Source organism: Cyrtonyx montezumae, unplaced genomic scaffold (genome assembly GCF_038088225.1).
Source record: "Cyrtonyx montezumae isolate F1298 unplaced genomic scaffold, pur_monq_1.0 scaffold_0, whole genome shotgun sequence".
Classification (NCBI taxonomy): Eukaryota; Metazoa; Chordata; class Aves; order Galliformes; family Odontophoridae; genus Cyrtonyx; species Cyrtonyx montezumae.
Window position 1 is genome coordinate 27,527,533 of NW_027071824.1, and position 22,946 is coordinate 27,550,478.

The 22,946-nt window shown below is 36.7% G+C and overlaps 1 protein-coding gene across 1 annotated transcript in view; it reads right to left on the reverse strand.

Annotated features, from left to right (window-relative positions):
- SMOC2 (SPARC related modular calcium binding 2) overlaps positions 1-22,946 on the reverse strand; it is a 133,541-nt gene that overhangs the window by 71,256 nt on the left and 39,339 nt on the right. Inside the window, exons 2-4 of the mRNA XM_065730871.1 lie at positions 19,560-19,731; positions 6,650-6,756; positions 5,468-5,567 (exon numbers count right to left, since the gene is read on the reverse strand). Of these exons, the coding sequence (XP_065586943.1) occupies positions 5,468-5,567; positions 6,650-6,756; positions 19,560-19,731 (379 nt within the window). The remainder of the gene's footprint in view (positions 1-5,467; positions 5,568-6,649; positions 6,757-19,559; positions 19,732-22,946) is intronic.

A 22,946-nucleotide genomic window follows, 5' to 3' on the forward strand; every position in this document is an offset into this window, starting at 1 on the left:
AGCCTGCAAGAGGTATGTTTTAACAGCTTTTCTACCAACCTGAATGCCAGCCCACCAGTCTTCATTTGAAGTCATCAAGAAATGGAGAATCCATTGGTTTTCTTAGTAGTTTTTACTAGAGCTAGTTGGCTTCAGTGTTGAATAAATAATGTTTTTTTTTTCACTTGTATGTCTCACTACTTCAGTAGTTTGTATGATCCTTACTGCTAAACACTTGTCTTTATATTCATCTCTGACACAATAAAAAAAGTTTAAAATGAAATTTGTGGGGCTTTTTTGTGTTGTTTTTTTTTAAATCACAGAAGGGAAAAATACAGAGATCAAAAGTTAAAATGCATAATATCTGTCAGTTTTTACCACATCAATTCTCCTGACATACACCAAGATTAAAGCAAAGAAATACTTCATAGACACAAGTGTATGAAATAATCTCGTTGCCTTAACTGACAAAAATTCACTCTGGATTACAAAAAGTAAAACCTTTCAGCACAAGGTTATAAAACTGTTATAAAAGAACAATTTAAATGAGTGAGTTTACTAAATCAAAGGCTTTGTTTACCACACTGAATGGAAGGTTACTTCAGCATGAAGTACAGACACAGGAGCCTAAAGAGGAAAGGCAACCACCATCACAGATCTGGCAAGTCAACTGGAAAGCCTCCACAAAAGAATACACAATAGTGCAGCCATGCTGGCATTATATTCTGAAAGATTCAGTTTCTAATACACCTGTTATAAATCCATATCGAAAACAGTCTAATGTGGAGTTGTTTTATTTTTGCATGATAGTGTGTTTTTATTGCATCTCATAGAAATTATTAGAAATTCAATGTACTTAGTAATGCATCAGTATTAATTCACACAAGAAAAAAAACGTGCTAGTATCTTCAAAGACAGTATGTCCAAGAGCATTTGGGATGGCTTGCTAATAAGTAGACTGCAATACTAATCCCTACTGTTCACCCTGAAGAGGAGGAAGATGCTTGCCTTTATGCTAACTGAAGAACTTTTCTGTACTTGGCCTGACTTTGCTGAGATGACAAGCTTGAACTCAGGTAAGATGATTCAGTTCTTGGAAGTACTATGCACAAAATCACAAGTGTTCCTAATTGCACTAAAGACCAGTGATCCAATCTTTCCTCAAATTTCATCCAGATGCAATTACCTTCATAGTTTCTCAATTTAATTTTGAGGTACAGGAGTATAACTATCAATTCTCTTGCAAATACAGAGATTTTAGTTCTCACTCTCATCCACACTAAAGTTATTTACACCAGTTTGTGAGTACAAATAGTCTTTATCAAAGGCATAAGTGTTGAAGCCCCATTGACGGTTCCTTTGTACTACAGCGTGATACATAAAGCCTCAATTTGTGAACAATATTGTCTGCTTCTGTGTACATTCAGCACCAGATTTGACATTCTTCTACACTTTGCTTTTATTCGTCCTAAATTTTGAAGGAAAGTTGATGGATAGATGGTAGAAGGTATTACCATTATTAAAGGCGAACTTTGCCATAGCAAAACTAATCTCACTATGAAAACAGATGAATGCTAGGAAATTTAAGTGGGCAAACATTAACTTTTGTCATTTTAAGAAATGAACAAAAATAATCTCATAACTTCCTAAAAAGGGAAATCAATACCCTTTACACTCTTCCATTCTGAATTTTCAACTATGCATCAGAAAGTTTTTTTTTCCTAAGTTGGAAGTGGAGAGGTAATCAAGATTTTTTTAACATGTTATGAATATATTTGAGCATTGGTAGTTTAAAATGGTGATCAGAAGACAGATTTCCAAATTTCTAGGAAATTGTGTCTTCAAAACTCACAACAAATATTCACATTTTCTCAGTCAGGCATGAAATGGGAATAGCAGCACATAACTTATGTAAAAGGCAATACAACCTGCTTCCCAGTTTTCCATGCATTGTAAGCAACCAAATCACCAGATAGGTATATTTATGGAAAGGGAGAGGGCAAGGAAGCCTATTAGATTCAACAGCATTATTTTATTAAGAACAATTGAGTACTATTTGGGCTTTTCTCCTGTTTTTGCTCATTAATTATTGTGAGGAATTAAGAAAAATAATAATAAATCAGATTACAGAATAATCCATGCTTTAGGTTATTGCAAAACTCACAATTCAGCCCCATATAATTTCCGAGGTACAATAAAACTTCCAGGAGATATAATGGATATTTTGTGGTTTGTGATTTTAGCACATACATTTTCTACATTTCTGATCATTATGTGGGTGTGCTTCAGAAGAGAAAAAGGGGAACTGAGAGCCACATCTCCTGCTAAACAATATTTGATATGTAAACAGTGCAAATATCGAGAAACAGGAAAGAAAATTTCCCATCCTGCTCTATATGTTGTATACACGTATGCATGACTGTGTATGTATAGAGAAAGTACCACATGTGGGGGCAGAAGAACTAGATAAATCAAGGATGGATAATTTTCCCAGCTGAACAAAAAATCAATACAATACAAACCAAAGACTTTGTTGCCTTACCAAATGCATTCATGTCCAGTATATTATCTGCTAACATTATACAGATTGGAAGAGTTTTAAACATTTAAAGATACTTGACTCTGGACTTAAAAAATGGTAGCAGCGTTTTAAATATGAGGTAGCAAAACTACATTGCAGAACAATAAAGCTTGTGGCCATATCTCTGCAATGCCACTGGCAGAAGCCCAGAAGAGTTAATATGACACAAAAACCCGAAAGTCAAACACAGTATTTTCCAATGATAATTTAACACTTGCTTCTCTATTTCTGCCCCATTTCCCAGGACTGCTTATGGAATTTCTGCAGCTCCCTTTAGTACTGATAAGAGATGAGGAGTTATAAAAATGTCTTTTTTATGTCTGGTGTTCTTTAGTGAAAGGACTGGGGAGACATTCATCATTTTTAAGAAGCTTTGCTTCCAATGCTGTCATGGGAATGTGTTTGATTTACTCTCCTTCTCACCACTGCTCCTATCGCAGCAGAGATTATTACCATGGGGTGGAATGGCATTCTGAGATTTATCAGGTGGTTTTTGGCAGTAACAAGTGTTGGGGCTGGAAGAAGTGAGAAGGATGGAAGAGGAGCTTCTTTCAGGTAAAGATTGAACAGACAAAGTGAAGCTTCTACATCAATCAGTTCTGCCTTTTTAATGCACCTTATAACCTGCAAACTTCCACATTTCTTGTCTCTAACTACGAAAACTACAACTTCAATAAGAGCAACCAAAACAGCAGAATGTGTACAAAAATACTCACAAGGCTACTGTAGATACAAAACAAAACAAAAAAACCCCACACATATGCACATGATACTTTCCCGTCCTAAGAGAGAAATTGTATTAAAAGAGTTGGAAGTAATGGCATTCCTGGAACACTAGTTAAGACAGGAGTGTATCTCCCCAACAGCAATATACCCAGTAATATATTGTCCATAATTTTTGTACATGGTAGAACTAAAGAGAATGTATAAGAAGGAATCATTGGTGACCTGGGAAGCTTCACCTTCTGGGAAAAAAAAAAAAAAAAAAAAGCTCTGTTATTCTATGCAGATGGCAATTCTGAACATACTGGGAAATGGGAGAGGGGTGTGCAGCTGTGCTTCAGGGTTTCAGTCTACAATATAATAGCAAAGTTTTGCCTTATTATATCACATAACTTTTTTTGGAAAATCTGTAGCTGCTTTCTCTGCTGAATGAGACAGTTTCTCCAGACTCTTGAAGACTGAACTCTTATTCACCACTACTGCAAAATCTCCTAGTATATCAAATCTATATCTGAGCTCTGCTGTAGCTGGACTTCTTTCCTGAGAGACAAAGGAGAAGCGGTGAGCAGTGAAATTTAAGAGCAGCGATATAAACAAGGTAGAAAATCTGCAGAAAGAGTCCCAAAGGATCTAATAACAACTACAACATTGCCCAAGATCTTCCACAGAGCATAAACAGATACTACATACTCACCTGGACACTGGAGCAGTCTACTTACTTCGGAGCTACTAAATTAAAATGAAATGCTACTATGACCTTCTCCATAACATTTCTGCAAAACTAATTTCCCTTCCCACTGCTCCCAAAATGAGTAAAGCAGTCTCGTAGTTTATCTGCTAGGTACTTGAATACCTTTGAGAGGAACTGGGATTTGGTTTCTCTCCAGATGGGACAGTTCTCACATCAGTCTAATTAACTAAACTGCTAGCCTTAATAATAATAAATACACAGAAAATAACTAACCAAAATTTTGAGTCAAAAGTAAACATCATAGAATCATCATAGAATGGATCGGACCTTAAAAATCTAGTTCCAACTCTTTGCTGTGGGCAGGGTCGCCACCCATCAAATGAGATTGCTCAGGGCCCCACCCAACCTGGCCTTGATGGCGCATCCACAGCTTCTCTGGAAAGCCTGTGCCCGTGCCTCACCCACTCTCTGAGTAAAGAATTTATTCCTATTATCTAACCTAAATATCCCTAACTGTAGCCCCATTAAAGGGTTAGCTTTTTTAAATTTTGTTTTTTCTTCCAATCTGACAGAGAATGGTGCTGTAGCACAAGAAGAAACTAAATACTGACAGTTCAAGCAATTTTAGAACTATTTGTTGAAAGGGTGCAATTATGTCAGATTCAAGCAAGGTGAATACCAGTTCTGGCAACTGCTCATACACTGTGGATTTTTCATATTTATCATCAGTGTCAATGAAATAAAGTCAAAAGCAAATTCCTGAAAAACAGTGAACCTGTTAATTGCCCCAGTGAAAGACAAAGGTCAGTACACACAGAAATTAGTTCAATTTGCTAACTAAATTTCTACAAATGATTTCATTATGGTCTTAGCACTTTTTAATTTTATTTCTCCATCTGGATTTGGCCATTCATACGATTTGCTGTGGGTGTCCTTTTCCTATATCACTACCTATAACTTTTCCTATATCACTACCTATAACTCAAGACATTCACAATCAATATCTTTCATTGAGAGTGTGGATTTTTTTTCATCAAAACACTTAAAATAAAAAGAAAAAAAATGAATCCCTCTAGTTATTTTTTTCTTGTCTTTTTTTTCTTTTTTTGCAATGACTTTACAAGCATGAGTTACAAAGTAAAACATAGTTTCATATACTTACATATAAACATCATACAAATAACCACTGCAGAAAAATCCCTCAGTAGCTAGATTATAAAACAAATGAATTAGATGCACTATAGAATCACAGAAAGATTTAAGCTGTTGTGACCTCAGAAGAACTCGAGCAGAGCTAGCTTAAAATCTAGCCCAATTTTCATGCAGTCGACTTCTGCAAAGACGGAGAGCCCAAACCTTCCACAAGCACTTGTTTCTGTGCTGAACAACTTCTCTGATGAAAAGTTTTCTTATTCAGTCTAATCAGATGGCACAACTAAACTCTATTATTCATAAGACAACTCACGAGACCCAGCCAACTGAACAAATCTTACCTGGGCACCGGGGAGTTTTGTGTGCCACAGCAGTACCACTGATTGGACGACCATTGGGAGTGACACACCAACAGTATCCTGTGTAACTGTGGCACTGAACCTGTCAGCAAAGACACAAATCACATGCAGCCTGTCAGACATGTCTATTATCCTGAAGTATTCACAACACGAGTAGTATGTCCAGCTATGTACATCAGCAAAATGTAGAATGGTAAACCTTAATGCACCATAACAGCCACTGTACGTATAATTCTTTAGCATAAAGAGCTTATTTCAAGAAACGTGAGGTAGGTCCCTCAGAATCTTAAATATTTGGTTGTTTATGCCCTATTTCAGGGAAGTGCAGGTGTTATGAAAACCTCACAACTAAGTTCCTCAAGAGACACATAAACTGTTCCTGATGTAAGCAATCTTGAATATTTTTTTTCCACATAGAGAACATATTGTTCACCACTGAAAGTGCAGGACAGAATGCTTCTGCCAGCATTATTCATATCCCAAGCTATCAGGAAGGAAACTCTTGGAATTCCTCTTAGAAATCAATTGCATTATTTGTCCTGAGGGCCGGTATAATTTCCTCACCATGTTTAAAACAAAAAAGATTGTCTTCTGCACAACTCTGCAATTGCAATGTAGCACAAAGGCAGCAGAAGGCAACCTGGATTGGAATGCATATCACAGTGTAAACAGCTAGGTGTGACCCTTCTGAATTCTATGATCTTACCTAAGTAAGCTTGTGCACAGCCAGTTGCCTGTGCTAAAATTCAGCTGAGGAAAGTGAAGAATCCTGTATGATTCATGCTAGTAGCACTGATATGGGCTCTGATCACATGATTTCTGGTTCAGATCAGAATCAGAAACTCTAACTATTTTACCATCTGAAGAGTATTCACAGGAATACAGGAATGACTCAGCTGTCTCAGCCTACAAGCATAGGAAGTGTATCATATGAATAACAGTACTGTTTGGCTCTTTTGTTGGGCAATGCTGGAAAAAAATCAACAAGACTCAGTTGGCACAAAATGTGAGGTTTCCCTCTATATTTTAACATCTCTGTTAGGGCAAATTGTACTTTATTTTTAAATTACATATCATTTTTACATTTGTTTCTTTTTCACCTTTTGCAGAAACACACATTCTTATTTTTTAGACATGCAAGATACTGAATAAAAAATTTTTAACCTGACTGTATGTGCCATCATCATTGCATTCTGGAATAAACACTTGTTGAAATTCTTTTCGAGCTTGTTCTTGGGTGTACTTCCTCTCAGCCACACATCTGGAAACATCTAGAGAAAGAGAGAAGACATCAATTATATGAAATGTTAAATAAATAAATAAATAAATAAATAACCTGGGGGGTAGGGGTCCAGGAACGAAGTCCCAAAGACCACATAAAGAGAATCAGAATTATAATCAGGGAAAATAAAAGACAATTTGCAATATACTTAGGAAACAAAACCAATGGAAGACAATAAATATGGGGCCATATTGTCCTAAATCACTTTCATGACATTAATGTTTTTTACTGAGGAGCATATGTCAATTGCTAATATAACCATCACTTTCCTCCAACACTTGACTGCTTGTCTAGCTTGTGAGACCTTTGGGTTTGCCCAAGTGTGTTCACACTGCTAAAGAGAATACGCAAAACTAATATTTTACCATCTCAAACACAAGAGGCCACAAAGTAAAGCACAAAGCAGAAGAACAGAACTGAGATATGAGATGAAGAGATACTTGGAGCGACAACTTTGCCATTCCCACTTCCAAAAGGGCAAAAGGCCAAGAACTACAATACTTCAACCAATTTAAGCAACAGCTGCCACTTCATGCCGCACAAGATTCCTCCAGTGCTGGTGGCAGCAGCAAAGAGATCAGTTTTGTAGCTTTTTGGAAAAGACAAATTAGGCAGCTGGAGTATAGCTTCCTTCTGTGAGTTTATACAGTGTTTACTTCTTCCAGGCAGTGAGCTGAATTGTGACTAGAGACATGCCTACCAGGCTATTAAAAAAGAAAGACATACATGCATTTTTCTTTGGATTATATACTATATAACACATGGGCAGGCAGATGGTTCAATAATAATTCTGGACTTAATTCACATCCTACTAAAGTTTAGTGTAACAATTTACAATTTAGAATTGGCACTAGTCAAGCATACCACATGGGCTTCATTCGTCCACTGCAGCATTGTACCTCTCCTTTATTACCTGGTACTGGTTTCCATCCAAGACAAAGTATCAAATTAGTAAGCTTTAACTGAGTAGCTTCTGTTGTCTGAAATATTTCTGAAGTCTAATACAGATACAATATTTCAATTAGGCAGTCAAAAGCTGAGAAAAGACACATAGCAAAAGCTTTAGTACCTTTTTTCTTTTTTTCTTTTCTAAAGCCACTGCAAATTTTAGCATGTTGTTGATACAGAATCAATACTTCAGGATCTGCTTAACTAGGCAATTTCAAGACAAACGAGAATACCAGGCAAGCTTAAGGAACTATTAATGATTTCAAGATGTGACTGTAACATCTGAATTAGAAAGATCTCAAACGTACAAACAGAAACGTGCTGCTTCTGATCTTCACTTTCTTGAAAGTTTAATTGACAGTAACTGGCCAGATCCTTTGTAAAACAGACACTATCCATCCATTATCTATGAGAAAGGGGCAATGTGTTAATTCATGAATGTTTGTACAGTTCTTAGAAAATGCAAGGGCAGATTTTCCAGTTCATCCAAGTTGCACATTGAACAGGATTTGGACAGTGAGGCAACACTTGCCTTACCACATTAGATACCTGAGTATCTGAATGTGGTTTTGTCATCTACCAGTCCACAGCAGTTACAATGTCACACACAGGTAAAAAATTTCCTAGTTCCTTTTCTTGTGGGCACCCTCCCTGTGCTAGCATCATCTAGCCATGCATGCAAATAGCCAACACAGAAGCCTGGTGCAACTGCAAAATTCCCTTGTACAGGGTGAATCCTTCACTAGTCATATCCACCAAGTGTCAAGTAACTCATCTGGCAACTTTAACCAAAAAGTTCCCTTCAGGTCCTAAGCAATCTGGTGTGGAAAGCACAGCATAATGACAATATAAACTAGTCCTCAGAATCTGTGCCCTCTGTACACAAAATTGGAGCCCTCTAATTCTAATCTCTACATTGATTTCCCTTCTGGTCTTGCACTTGCATGCATTACTTCTGTGCATTAGTTCTTTATTTTGTAAAATGAGATTTCATTTCTCTCAGGAGCATTACAAGAGTCAGACAATTCATGTTGGTAATGTGCCCAAAGAAAAGGTTGTTTCATTTTTAAAAATTGAATTTCAGTCTTACAACAATATCAATAGTATTATGCTGTTTCATGACAGAGATTCACAGGGATGTATTATCATCTACAGTGGACAGAAAAGTTCAGCGATACAGAAATTTCAGAAAAATAATAAGGAACTGAATTAATTTGTTCTCTGTTACTCTGACAACTTGTTTTCCCAAGGGAAAAATTATAGTCAATGTGCTGTGCAGCTAAGGTAAAGTCTGTAAAAGTATGCACTCCCAAAGTTTGGGGTTAAAAAAAAGAAATGAAATACTTCAGGCCAGCTTTGGTATCATAAGCCTTATTCTGAGCATGCTTTGGTTATACAGTACTTAATAACATGTGGTTTTAATGTAGCTAGTATTTTAACTGAAAATAAATCACTTCTTTGTTGGACCTCTGTCCTTGTTTTTCTAGAATGACATGTGGTTTAAATGTCTAAAAGGGAAAGTGATATAAATTCCATCACATAAGGTTTCTGCAATAGTACCATCAGGGTTGTAAATTATTTCCAATATATGAATTATCCTAAAAACATGTCAAGGCAAAAGAGAAGTTCTCCAAAACTGTCCACCACTTGTTCCTAAACAGCTTGATTTTCTATAAGCCTCCTATTTGTGGATGATCTAATATGCTTTAAAATCAACAGTGACCAAATTTAGTGAAATATAAAATTCAAGTCTGAAGTCTTGTTTTGTATTATATAACCATGGAAACATTTTAAAGCTGTTGGGCATTACTATGCTTCAGAATACCCATGAGGAAGCTCTCTTATCAAGCTGAGCATTTGAAACTGTGTATAGCCAAAACATTATTCCCAAATCTGCTTTTTTATTTCATTGATGTATTACCATAGGGGAATATATTTCAGACACAGAGATGCAATCCAAACCTTTTGGAAGAAATGCAACAGGGTTGTCAAGATAAAAAGACGACAGAAAATATTCTTCCTCAGAATATTAATGAACATTAGGTTATTAATTCAGAGGTGCTAACTCCCTCCCAAATAAAATATCACTGATGCCAAAAGAAGTAAGTATAGTTTTATTTGTGATATAACTTTGTAAAGATCATAACATCTGATAATCTCATTTTCTGCCCTGGTTGTAGTATCTTCTGAACCTACTGACTTGTTTCGACCAGATTTTCTAAAGGAAAGAACTGAGGACACTTAAGGGTAGAGGAGTTTTTTTGTGGTTTTTTTTTCTTGTTTTTTTTTTTTTTTTTTTCTGTGGCTGGAAGTAAGGATGATACATTAGCTCAAATTAAAATATCAGACAAAACAGATGTAGCTCCTAACAGGACAAAATCAGTGAGGAGTGAGATACTAATAGGAGAAGTAAATTTTCACTCAGCTCAGCCACTGTTCATGCCCATTAAGCAAAGTCAGTTCTGCAACCTACCAAGTAAAATCCTGAGTGCAACAAGCCAATCCTTACTGAAGGGCCCCTCTGTGCACCTGGCATAAGTGTAATGAATATGACTCATAAGCATCTCAAATTAGTAGGATGTGTCTAGGCAGAAGTGGCTTGTCAGACAGCTTATAGGAACACTGACATACATGAGGACCACAATACAGTCTCTCACATACAGCTTCAACTTTCCTCTTTATCTAGAATAGGAATATTTAGGCCAGATCTGTTTTGAAATAAAGACCAAGATGTCTGAAAAAATGTCTGAAATTAGACATTATTTACCTTATATTTAGACAATGGGAAAAACTAATCTTGCATTATATGTGCCCAACTGTAATTTTGAATTATGTTAATGGATGACTCAGAGAGAATATATTTTCTCATCTCCGGGTAAATGTGCTTTTACATCCCATAACAATGTTGGAAAAAAGTACTCCTCCTGGCATAGAAACTGAGCATGAAGATGCATGAGTTTACCTTAAATTACCTCATTTGGTCAGTGTTAGATGTCATACTAACACAGGGCTTGGTGATTTTTAGCACAGTACATTGGCCAATGTGTTAATGGTACCACTATGTCTTAGCATCAAGACTGGAGAGGCAAACAGAGGTTATTCAAAGACTTATACAGCCTGAGGTGTATAACTAAAGACAAGAGTACATGGGAGTGGACAAAATACACAAAACTGGAAATTGCAGTGTTGCAGCTGTTTAGACAGGTCTTTCTGAATTATCCAGAGGAGTCTAATGTCTGGAAGGAAGAGGTAAAATTTAAAGACATCTTAATTCTATGCTAAGCTTCAGTCTGCAACAGCAATAGCTTTCAGCTAGGAGGTAAGCAGCTGTGGCATCCAGAAACAGATTCTTTCAGACATGAGGGGGTAGGAGCAGAAGACTTCCTGGAATAACACTAAGGCTGATACAAAACTGTAGTACTAATGAAATTCTGAAAACAGAATTAGACTTACAAACACCATAACTTGGAACTTACTTAGTTTTATGTCTTACTTTCTACACTACAGAACCTAAAACACTAAGCTAAAAAAAAAATCCATCAACTTTAAATCTTGGTAATCAGAATAATATATCAGAGAGAGCAGTTTATTAATGGAAAGTCACAGTTTGTCTTTAAAATAATCACACAAACTCATCAAGGGTGTAAACACCATCTAGAAAGCAAAGCAACAGAATCTACAACAGAACTGAAGCTCCACAGGGAGATCTACCTCAGATTTTCTCATGGAAAAATAAATAGAATAAGTAGCTTGTCAAAGGGATAGATCATGTCCTTGAAAAGATTTTCATTTAGCTGATCCATTGTTTCTTGGTTTGCTATATTCCATTAAGAATAAAATTACCTTCCCCAATCCCCATACACTGATGCAGACTGCATTTGCTCTCAAAGAGATACTGTGTGTGATACGGACTTGTTATGCATTTATCATAAAATGCACTTCATAGTTTATTTATTTATTTTATTTTAGATGGAATATGCCACTGACCATTTCAGAAATATTTACAACTCAGTTAAAACTACATATAAAGTGGTTAATCACTTAAAGAAAATGTTCTTCTGAGGGCTTTCCACATATACTTAGTTCCTGTGGGACAGAAAAAGCATTTCTAAAGCCATAGATTTGAAAAAGCACATCTAGCATAGACACAGATAATACAAATATCTCTTGCTGTTTAATCACAGATTTCCCTTGCTGTTCCTCCAGTATGCTAGAATACCTATATACAATTACTTGCCCTTAAATTTAGAAATACACAGTCCATGAAGCTGCTTAAGGTTAGCTGTCCAGCTGAACACTTTACTGAATTGCTCTAACAATGAACCCGGTTTATTCCTACATCTGCACTTGTTTTCTAATTCTATAACCTTTTGCTAATCCAGTAACGATCTGGATGAAAGTCTAATGGCCTTCAATTTGTAGTTCATTTAGTATCTAAATGTTTCATTCAGAGCACAATTTGGTTTCCATGACACAAACTACTTGCAACATGAAGATTTTTTAAGAGATTGGGCCTAAGACAGCTCCTATTCAATACAAGAACTGATCGTGTCTGTATCAACAAAGTACATAAATAGCAGTAGCCTTTAGTAGTAGGAAACACCTAACAAGCTATATGTGCTCAACATTTCATTTTCAAAGATGCAGAGATTATTAGTTTTTTGTGTCAGAAAGAATGTCTGCACAGACATTCAGCCTGACATGGCCATTAAAAAAAGAAGACTTGCTTTGTGACAAGGGCTGGCTGACTCTTTCACTATTTATTTTTATTGCTGCATTCAGGATTCAAACAAAACAGCAAGTCTTAGCCTAAACTCCCCCACTAGCATCCAACAGTGGCAGGCAGTGTTGAGTTCTTTTCATTGTCTTCTCTTTTTTCACATTTTGCAACCACCCAGCAATGTAGATAGCTAAGCTTCAAGATAAAATAAGGAATGCTATGCTGGAATCCTTCCTGGCACAATAATATTTCCCCCAATTTGCTAACAGTCACATTTGGAAAGACATAATCTGACTAGAACTGAATCAAATATTTGCAATAAAAACTAAAGCTACAGCACTCTGATATTTCACATTCCAAATGCCAGACTAGGCTTTCTGAACAGAACACTGACTTGATAAATAGTTTGGATAAGCCTAATATGGGCCAATTTAAAATTCTTGCACTGAAAGTCTGAGAAGGCTTGCAATTGTTTCTAGTTTCAAGTCTTCTGTGCAGCATTATTGCTTTAGTACTACTAGTTTCTACTGCATCTACAATTTTCACACTGTATAAAACTTGAAAATAAAATTAAAATTACATGACCAGGAATAGAAAAAAAAATCCACCTCTGCTTTTTTTATTATTATTATTCTAAAAATATACCCTTTTTATGCCTAAGAATGTTCTTTTATGATTTGTTTCAATACAGTCTGGCTTTGGCACATTCCTCATTGAGAAATATGATCAAGAAAAATTGACTATTTTTCAAAGAGATAAATTCCATCTGCAGTAAATTTTGGATAATATTTCAGTGTTGTTTGTGTTGTTTTCCATGTGCCAGTAGACACACACACAAAAAGGATATTCCACACATACTTAACACTTTATCAACTCCAACTAAATACCTACTAGAAAGCAAATTCAGAAGCCAACTCCTCCTGTTTTCTGACACCACATAAATTGTAATTTCTTCATCAAACTGCCGAATATTTTGTCTTAAATTAACACTTTACTACAAGAGCTTGATACACAATGTAACTGAGGTTTCAGAAACAAAATATAAAGAGGCTGTAGTTGAACAAGGTTTGTGTCAGGTCTGCCAGCACTGCAGTCTGGAAACTTGCAGTCATCCTACAGATTAAATGCAGTGCTCACAGTGAGAAAGTGTACGGAAAAGGAGGAGGTGGCTTCTAGCTAGAAGCATTTTGAGATAAAAATCTGCTCTACAATAATAGTCCCAGGAAAAAATATATTTAAAAAAATCTGATACCTCTTCTCAATTACTACATTTTGGTATTTTTCCTAAAATACTTTAAAAATCTTGCACCCATTTTTTCCTCAAAACAAACAAACAACAACAACAACAAAAAAGAATATGTGGGAGTATTGCCACAAGATTAGAAAATGAAAGAGAAAAGAGAAGTAAGGAGGTCAAGTGAAAACTGATGTACCCTCAATCTTAGATCAAGCACGCTTTCTGTATGTATTGAGGTTTATTTTATAGATGGATACCTCAGTCCAAACCCTTTTTCACTCACCGCAGTCCGGAAAAGAACTAAGCTGACTCACTACGGCTTTCTCTCTCCAAACAAAATATCTCAGGAGCATGCTCTGCCTTCCCAATGTAGTTCACAGGCCTGCCTTCCAGGCAGCAGAAGGTCTGCCCTAGCCAAAGTTCCTGCCCATACACTGACCTGAGAGATGTGCTCAGGCACTGCAAGCATGCACTGGGCCCACTGGGCTCAGTCAACCCTGAGCTTAAGGGCACTCAGGAACTATGTCCAGCAGCCATAACCCTTTTCTTTAGGTATGAAGCAACAGCAACATTTCCTCAAAGGATGGCTAAATTCATGAATTATAGGACCAAGATTTATTTAGAAGCCAAAAAACACTGCAGCTCAGTTACATACTTCTTTCTCTTCAAAACAGGAACCACCATACCTGCAGTTTTAGCCAAAGACAGAAATATACCTTAACTCGTAATGAGTCATATCATTCAAACATATCCTCATTCATTCATTCAATCACTAATAATTTAAGTGACAGAAACTTCACACTATTGCTGAAAGCTCAATTTTAATGGAATAGAAATGCTAAGTGCCTCTCCTAAGGAAAGCAAATAGCAAACAGTAAAATACTTCTTTTATGGCAAGGCTGGATAAGGACCTGGGCAGCCTGATCTATCTGTGCATGTCTCTGTTCATTGCAGAGGAGTTGGGCTAGATAACCTTTAAAAATCCTTTCCAACTCTAAGGATTCTATGATTCTATGGGAAATTCCACTCATATTTTGATGCATTCCAGTTCTTTATGTGAATCTCAAGAATGAAGATACTACATTTTGTTATGTCTGTGATAGTCCATAAACGACTTTTTTTTAAACAGCTAGGCACTTTAGAATGCCATAAATGAGTTAAGCTAAATATGAGCTATCTAGAGTTTCCAATGGAGAAAGAGGGTCTCCATAGCTGTAGAATAATAAAAACACTGATCCCAACTCTTCCATTAACCTAGCCAGGACTAAAGCTTGCTGTCATATCAATCAATCATATAAATCAGACAATCAAATCTTTTTAGAAAGCATTTTCATTAAAAAAAAAAAAACTTCAAAGCCACTCAACTCTACCCAGCATCATCATTTCAGATTTAAATTATTTCAAGCATTCTCCTTTTTTGTATCCATAATACAAATTCTTCATTACTTAATAGAAAATATTCATTTCTACAATATGATGCGACTATATTTTACTGAACAGTTCTAAAGTGCTAGATGGAATATACAAGCTGCCCCATGAAACAAAGCAAACAAACAAATCTGTTATATATAAATTTGTCAGATGAAGAAGGAAGTCTTCACTCAGCAAAGCACACACTAAAGAGGTGTGTACTTAGGTTTCAGCACACACAGTAGTTACCAGGACTATATACTTGCTTATAGCCAGGTTTGTACTAGCTACTCGGTGGCTCAAGGACCTTAATTTGCCTGTGACAGTCCCTAAATATCTAATGTGATTAAAAATGTTAGAGTGGTTGATGGTCTGAACCACAAAGACTGCTTGTGCAAAACTTATCAAAGTCAGCATGCTCTAAAATCTCAGAATTTTTACAAGACAGAAAGGATTTTCATCCAAGTTTCTGTAAAGTTTCACAGAGTCATATAATAACTGTGCTTCAGGCTCACAAGAGACATAGCATAGACGAGTTCATGCTATCCACTTCAGAGCTGAGTTCAGGAAGGTCTGAATGCTTACAGACCCCCTATTTCCTGGTCTGGGTATTGCTACTTCTTTCAAAGAGAAAATAAGAATAAAACAAAGCCTGGACTGAATAGGACTCTCAAATTCTAGTTGAAGCACAGTATGTGTCTGAGCACCAGCTGAAAAGCCACAAAGCTTGGAAGACTGCAAGTAGGGCATTACTGCTCAATCTCGGGCCCTCAGGGATCTGCTAGTCCTCAGAAAACCTCAAAATAATATTGAATTAAAAGAATGATGAGGAAGATGAATCCTCCCCAAGCAGCATGAAAACAAGATAAAACTTGAACTTTTGATGCCCTTCAGCATCATAAGTGACTTTAATAGGAGAAACATATAATTCTGCTTTGTCATTATAATAAGGCAAAACACATTTACAGTATCTGTTTGTCATAGGCTTATTTGGTGCTGTACTTTTTCCAGTTTAAAAGACAAATACCAGGAAAAACAGTGTTGGTCGTGCATAGTAATGCAAACCTCAGCCTGGACATTTATGGAGACAAAATAATCTGGACTCCTCCTTTCTCCATCACATCCCATCTCTGGGTAAGTTTTCATGCCATGACAACCTCTCCTATGCATCCTACAGTGATAGGACATAGAGGCAATAACATTTTGTCTCTGGGGCCTCACTGCCTTCCTCCTCAAAGATCCAGTAGTATTTCTGCATGCTTGGCCCTGTTTTCAAGACTAAGAAATTTCGACTTGCACTTTTCACATTCACTGACAGAGAGTATCAAAGGCTTGGTTTTATAAGTTGCCAAGTCTTCCTGTGAGACACTGACAGTGCTCCAGTCCCATCCTCACCAGATGTAGTAGACAGAACACGTCTAACTGCTAAGGAACTCATATCCGAGGTTGTGCTAGCCATAGGAATAGATCTACCCTGATAGGTAAAAACAGCTAGGCTCAGTTCTCCAGCTGAATGGCCTTAAACCTGAACAAGAGGTTGGCTCTGCACACACTACCTACTGAGGACTGCTCCTGGCCCACACTAACTCCCAAGACACAAAGATAAAGTATTTGGGAAAATACTATCTGATCTGTGCTCAAGAGTATATAGGGATCACTCTGCCGACAAACCAGAGCAGTCAGAGTGTCTAGGCACTGTTTAATTTAGTAATTTAGAAATAGCCTCTTGTCTTTCTGACCTGTTTAAATGCAAGCACATTACTCTCATATTTCTTCTGTGTTTTGTCTTTTCAGAAACTCAGGGCAAGATTTACTGTGAAGCATTTGTGTAGTGGATCCTAGTCACAGGTGATACTTTAACAGTGCCCTAAAACAAATAATATTTCTCAACTGTCAACATGCATTTATTTATTAGATTCATAATCTTGTTGTACAGTAAACTTCTCTGTCAAGTAAGCAGTGAACTTCCAGAACTTCAGAGTTTAGATTCTGTTTGGAAAAGTATTCAGAACCATGGAAGTTCATCTACAGTTTGTGCAGATCATTTGAATCCTTTGAAACTGCAAAAGCAGGTTGGAAATTTGATAACATTATAACTTACTATAATTTTCCCAAGTTTAGCAAAAACATCCAGTGCTGTGAGCAAGTGGACTGGAAAAAATATATATATTTACTATAAAAAGAAGGAAGGGAAGGAAGGGAAGGAGAGGAAGGTAGGAAAGGAAAGGAACAAAGGAAGGGAAGGAAGGGAATGTAGGAAAGGAGTTATAACTTCCACATGCAAACACAGATGCTTCTTTCACTAACGTTAACTTCAAAATCTGACTCAAAACCAATATTTTAGAGTGCTATTCTTGTTAGTTTTAGGGAGACATGAACACTTTCAAAAGAATTTGTTTTCATTCCAACACAGAATGAAAACAAATGCTGAAACCTTGAAAGTTGCCCTGAAATTGAACCATCATCTTTGCTTAGTTTAATAAAAGAACTCTTCACTCCTTTGTCAAGCCTTACCTCTTGGTGAATTAAACTATTCAAAAGCAAATGGCCCCAGAGGGGTCTTAATCTGAGGATTTCCTCCACTCTCAGGAGAAAGACTGATGGACTACCAAAGCATAAATACTAACGCTGAAGCACCTGCTAGTGGATCATTTTTTTCCTCCTCTAACACTTGTTTTCACAGCTTGAAATATTTCTGGTGATCACAGCAATGGGTAGGAAAGAAGACAATGACCACTTGAAAATTTAGGACTATTTTGACTGAATTAGATGTATGAAGAAAACGTTAAATGTAAGGAGCACTAATCCCTAGCTGATTTGCTATATTATTGTATAATGTATTTAATATATTGTATGATTTTGGCAATCAAGATCTATTGCCCAACAAAGAAAAAATATTTCAACATTAGGCTGAGGCTTGCACTCATTTAATAAAATATTATAAAGCATCTAATTCACGAAGGCATGATATGCATTTTTTTTCTAGCAATATTTAAGCTGCCCAATGTACCTAATTCTAAGTCCACAATTTTACTGACATGCTGCACATTAATAAATACACACTGAATGAGTACTTCTCCAAATTCTGTCAGAAAAAAACTGCCAGTATTGCAGGATACACTTTGGGTAGGGCAATTAAAGGCACCTCCTATGGGGAAAAAAAAAAAAAAAAAAAAACAACTTACAGTTGGCATTATCAACCTGGTAAGAAAAAGACACTTAAGAAAAACACTTTGAAAAACTAATTTCTAACTAATTTCTTCTGAAGTGTGTAGTGCGCTAAACATATACACATTGAACAAAAACAAAGCTCACAATAATTCTCTCTGTTGTTCATACACACAACAAAAACTGTGGCTCAGATAGCTTCATTATGTTATCCTTGTTCCCATAAGTAAATAGATCCATCAGCTAAGACAATGGCTTATTATGAAAGGGCTGAAAACCGAGCACAGTGTTTCATCTAGGCAGAAGATGAGACTGAATGTCTCTTTGAAACAGCCTTGATGCTTCAGAGGCTTGCTAGAGCTAACGGAGAGAGACGATGGGGAAAATTGCCTCTTACAGGTTGAATCTGTGTGGTCCCTGGGATTTTCTTCTGTCCTCTATCTTTCCTTTGTGGACAGAGAGAAAAGGAAAGTAAAATCTTTATGAGTGCTGCTATTCTTACATTTTAAAAGAAGACCATTGTGTGCACTTCAGTAAGAAACTATTTCATGTATCTCTTAGTATGACAGCTGAGGTCTCTAGCACCAGCATACTCTAAAAGTGAAAAGGTTAACCTGTGAAAAGTGAAGAGCATTGGAACTGGAGCACTAGGATCATGTGTTGCACAGTTTCTCCAAAGAGAAGTCCGAAGAGTAGATATAGCTAGATACAACTTGTGCAGGCTCTAATCACTACACACCATTTAATTAATTTTTCAGAGTTGCAACATTTGAGGGTTCACACAACTTCCTGTTACCTAGGAAAAATCTTTCAATTTCTACTCACTTTCACTGGGGGGATTATATTTTGAAGCAAACCAAAACAACAGCAAACACTTGGACTTCATTTTACTTTTTCCTGGTCAAGCGATAACAGTTAGAAAAATGTACTGCTGAATTCAACTCTAACTCAAAACAGCAAACTGCAGCAGACAAGAAACTTCAGGAGGTAACAATCTTGAGAATTTCTCTGAGCTTGCCAACGAGACGATCCTTCAGGACAAGGACTTAACCATACAGTTTCTCTAATCATTTCTTATAGTGTAAAGAGGTGAGGAAATCATATTTTTGCTGAGAGATGAAGATTAATTTAAGATTTTATAGCACATTATTATTGAGTTAACAAGGCAAATTTCAGTCTACCTGCTTTCAGGCAACTCGAAGTACAGCACTATTAGTTCTCAATATTCATTAAATTTCAAAATCTACTTCAAGTCTACTATTTCACATTATGATCAAAGGAAAATATTGGAAAGTTTTGATTTGCTCACCTTTGCAGTTGCCCCGATAGGCAATTTCCAGCTGAGGATCTTTGCACTTTGCTCGCTGAAATTCACACCGGGACAAAAAAGTTCTTCCATCAGACGCACAAAGCGATTTCTGAGGAGAACCTGCACAGTCCAGGCTGCATTCTCTGTCTTTGTCTTGATCCACCCTCAGAAACTAGAATAAACATATTAATGTTGTAGGAATACTATCCTCATGTGAAAACTGTTCCATGATCCCCTCCCCCAGGGAATGCATGCAAATATTACTCAAAAATGAAATGAAAGCTTCATCTTTTTCACCTATTCAAATAATAGTTTATTTAATGTATGCGGGGTTGTTCAACTTCTGCTACAAGGTGGTAATGATCGCAATATTTCTGTAACATACTATAAAAACACTGTTAAAATTAGGAAACCTATGAATCCTCCTTTAACCATTGAGAAGATGAAAACAGTGTCTTCGAGTCTTTACAGCAAAAAATAAAGTGATGGGAAAAACATTTTTCAACAATAAAAAGTGAGACAGCATCATGTATCACCAGCTTTATTTGCTGTGGATTGACTAGCCTACAATAACAAGCTGAAGATCCTATTCTAAAGATCCAAATAAGATTTTTTCACCCAATTTTCATTTAAAAATAATGCCATAATATGTCCAATTGACTCATTTCTATAGGCCTGAGGAGAATATGAGCAAGGTATGAGAACTATGTGAAATGCAACTAATCACATTCAAAATGTGAAGAATCTTCAACAAATCAAAAATGGGTTGCCCATGGGTTGTAGTCTCTCAGAAGTGCTCCTGCTAAGTTTGGTTAACCCATGGACTACAGTATTATTTTTTTTTTGTACTGGTACAGAGAAGTTCGGTCTCTTCTCACACAGGAGAGCCCTGCAATACCTCTGCTACTCAAATTCTGACCTCTCTGCCCATTATACCACAGGCTTTCCCTTTCTCAGAAATCCAACCTTATTTTCTTTAGAAGACAGTGATTGAGTATGTGCTGATAGAAGTAATTAAAGTTGGCCACATTCCAAATTTCAGCAAACTTCCCCCCCCATATAGTTCTGCCACAAAGCCACACTAAAATCACCTGTATGCTCACTGGATTGGTCCCTGCAATGAAGCATGCTTCAGTTAGGCTAGATGATCTCAGTGATCTTTCCCTACCTTACACAATTCTGTGATTCTAAACCATGGACTCAGCCAACAGAGCTTGGTGCCTCCTGTGAGAAGGAGGAGCTGCTCACCCTGGAACATACTGTCAAAAGCCAAACGAGTTCTAACGCTGCTGCATGCAGTGCAGAAACAAAGACACTACTTTATCTTCTGAAAGGCTGGATGAGGACTGAGGTGAAACCACCAAGTCCTCAGATGTCATTTTGCTGCTTCTGAATAAACACAAAGTTTAGCCAGGTATATGGCTACCAGGAGATAATCATTTTCCCAAACATAATGAAGTACAAAGCAACAGATCTGAGAGAAAAAAAAAAAAAAAACAATTCAATGTGAACACTGGTCTCACCAGTGCTGTTTCACCATCCTAAACCTTAGGTATGGAAATTTTGGAATTTGGATTACAAACAAAGGCTACTAGGAGGAAAGTTCCAAACAGATGAATAAGAAAGATGACAAAAAGTAGTATTTGACAGCAAAGAGTAGTTCAAGCTAGTAAATTCACAAAATTGTTACTACATGTAGCATCTCTGTGTTTTATTACTAAAAAATGTACAAAGAGAGTCATAAATCTCGGTAGGTTTTTTTTTTTTTTTTTTACTTGTGATCTGTTTGCATTTCCTATCACTTTATGTGAGGAAATACAAATGGCTTTCTGAATAGAATACTTGAAAATGGAGAGACAATCTCAATGGTATCACTTTAAAATAATAATAACATTGTGAATTGAAATTTTTATCTTTTAGTGGCACAGTAATACAAAAAAGAAAGTTTCTTTTTCCTAATACTTTTTAGCAGCTCTTCATTTTTAACAATAATAACTTTCAGAAGGGAATTGCTCACAAATTACACAAATCTCAAATCTTTCTTCTTCAAATTTAGCTACAAAACTTCAGAAAGAGATGTTCCTATACCCCCAATTCAAAACTATTCTGCAGATTCATTTTGATGACAGGAATTAATAATTAGCTGAATAGAGTGGAAAGATGACTGAAGTCATCTCTCTTTATGTGCAAAATGAGCAACAGTGAAGGGTGTGTCCCTGCCCAATCTCCAAATGATGCTGCTCTCCATGGCCTGGACAGGTGCCCTGATAAGTTGCAGGGAGGCACAACCTCCAAGCTTCCCTCTCTTGCCTAAGTCAGGCTGTCAGAAGGGACAACCTTGGAGGCATCTGCAGGACTCTGGGGTTAGGCCTAGTCAGGACTACGAAAAGCACTTTTCAAGGAGAACATAAACTGTATGGGGCCTCTGTCTGAGGGACTGGATCCAGTTCACTGCTCTGCCTCAGACATCCCAGGTGGATTTAATCAAGCAATCTCACTTTTCCTATTTTGTGAAGTATAGAATAGAATATAGCCCTTCTCTGTTTCTAAGACTACTCCTTCCATCTCTGTAATGGCTAGGAACTTTACCACTGTTAATTTATCCTCAGCAACATCTCCGCTGGGCAGACAATTATTTTTCAAGAGCATAGGAAGACTTCATGACCCACAAAAAAAATCATGTGGTAAATAAGGGAACTGAACCCAGGCCTCAGGAAAAATAGAAATCATAGAGAGAAACAGTCTCATTTCTGTCCTATTTTCCTCCCAGACCTTCCTCATCTTTTCTGTTCTGAGCTGATGCAGAAGTTTAGATGGGCACGCCTGATGTGGACAAACCACAGTGACACAGTGGACAGAAAATTCCCCTAATTGTCTGAGGAACAAAATCCACTCCCTTGAGAACGTGACAGTTCACAGATAAAGTTATATTTTAAAGGGCGTTTATCCAAAGAGTTTTATTTAAGTATTTTATTATTTCAAAGCCTTAGAGGAGATTAGGGTAAATTATGGGTTCAAGGATATTCAAGCAACCTAGAAAAACAGAGGATGAAGACATACCCAGGAGACAAAACCACTTGAATAGCTTGTTAGTTAGCCAAACCTCACTGGAGAATTTGGATTGTACGTTTAAACTATTTCCACCAAGCTAGTATAACTGATGGATTTAAGAGCAGGAAGGACAAAAAGGCAAGTAACTGCTAGAAAATATAGCATATGAGAGAGCCTAGGAAATGTACTTTAAACAAAAAATTAAGGGAAAAAATATTAAAAAAAAATATATGATTGAATATTGGAAAATACTCCACTTATCTTTACTACAGCAGCATATGTAGCCAAAAGAATAAATACATCTAAGCTAATAGAAACACTGAAATACACAAGGAG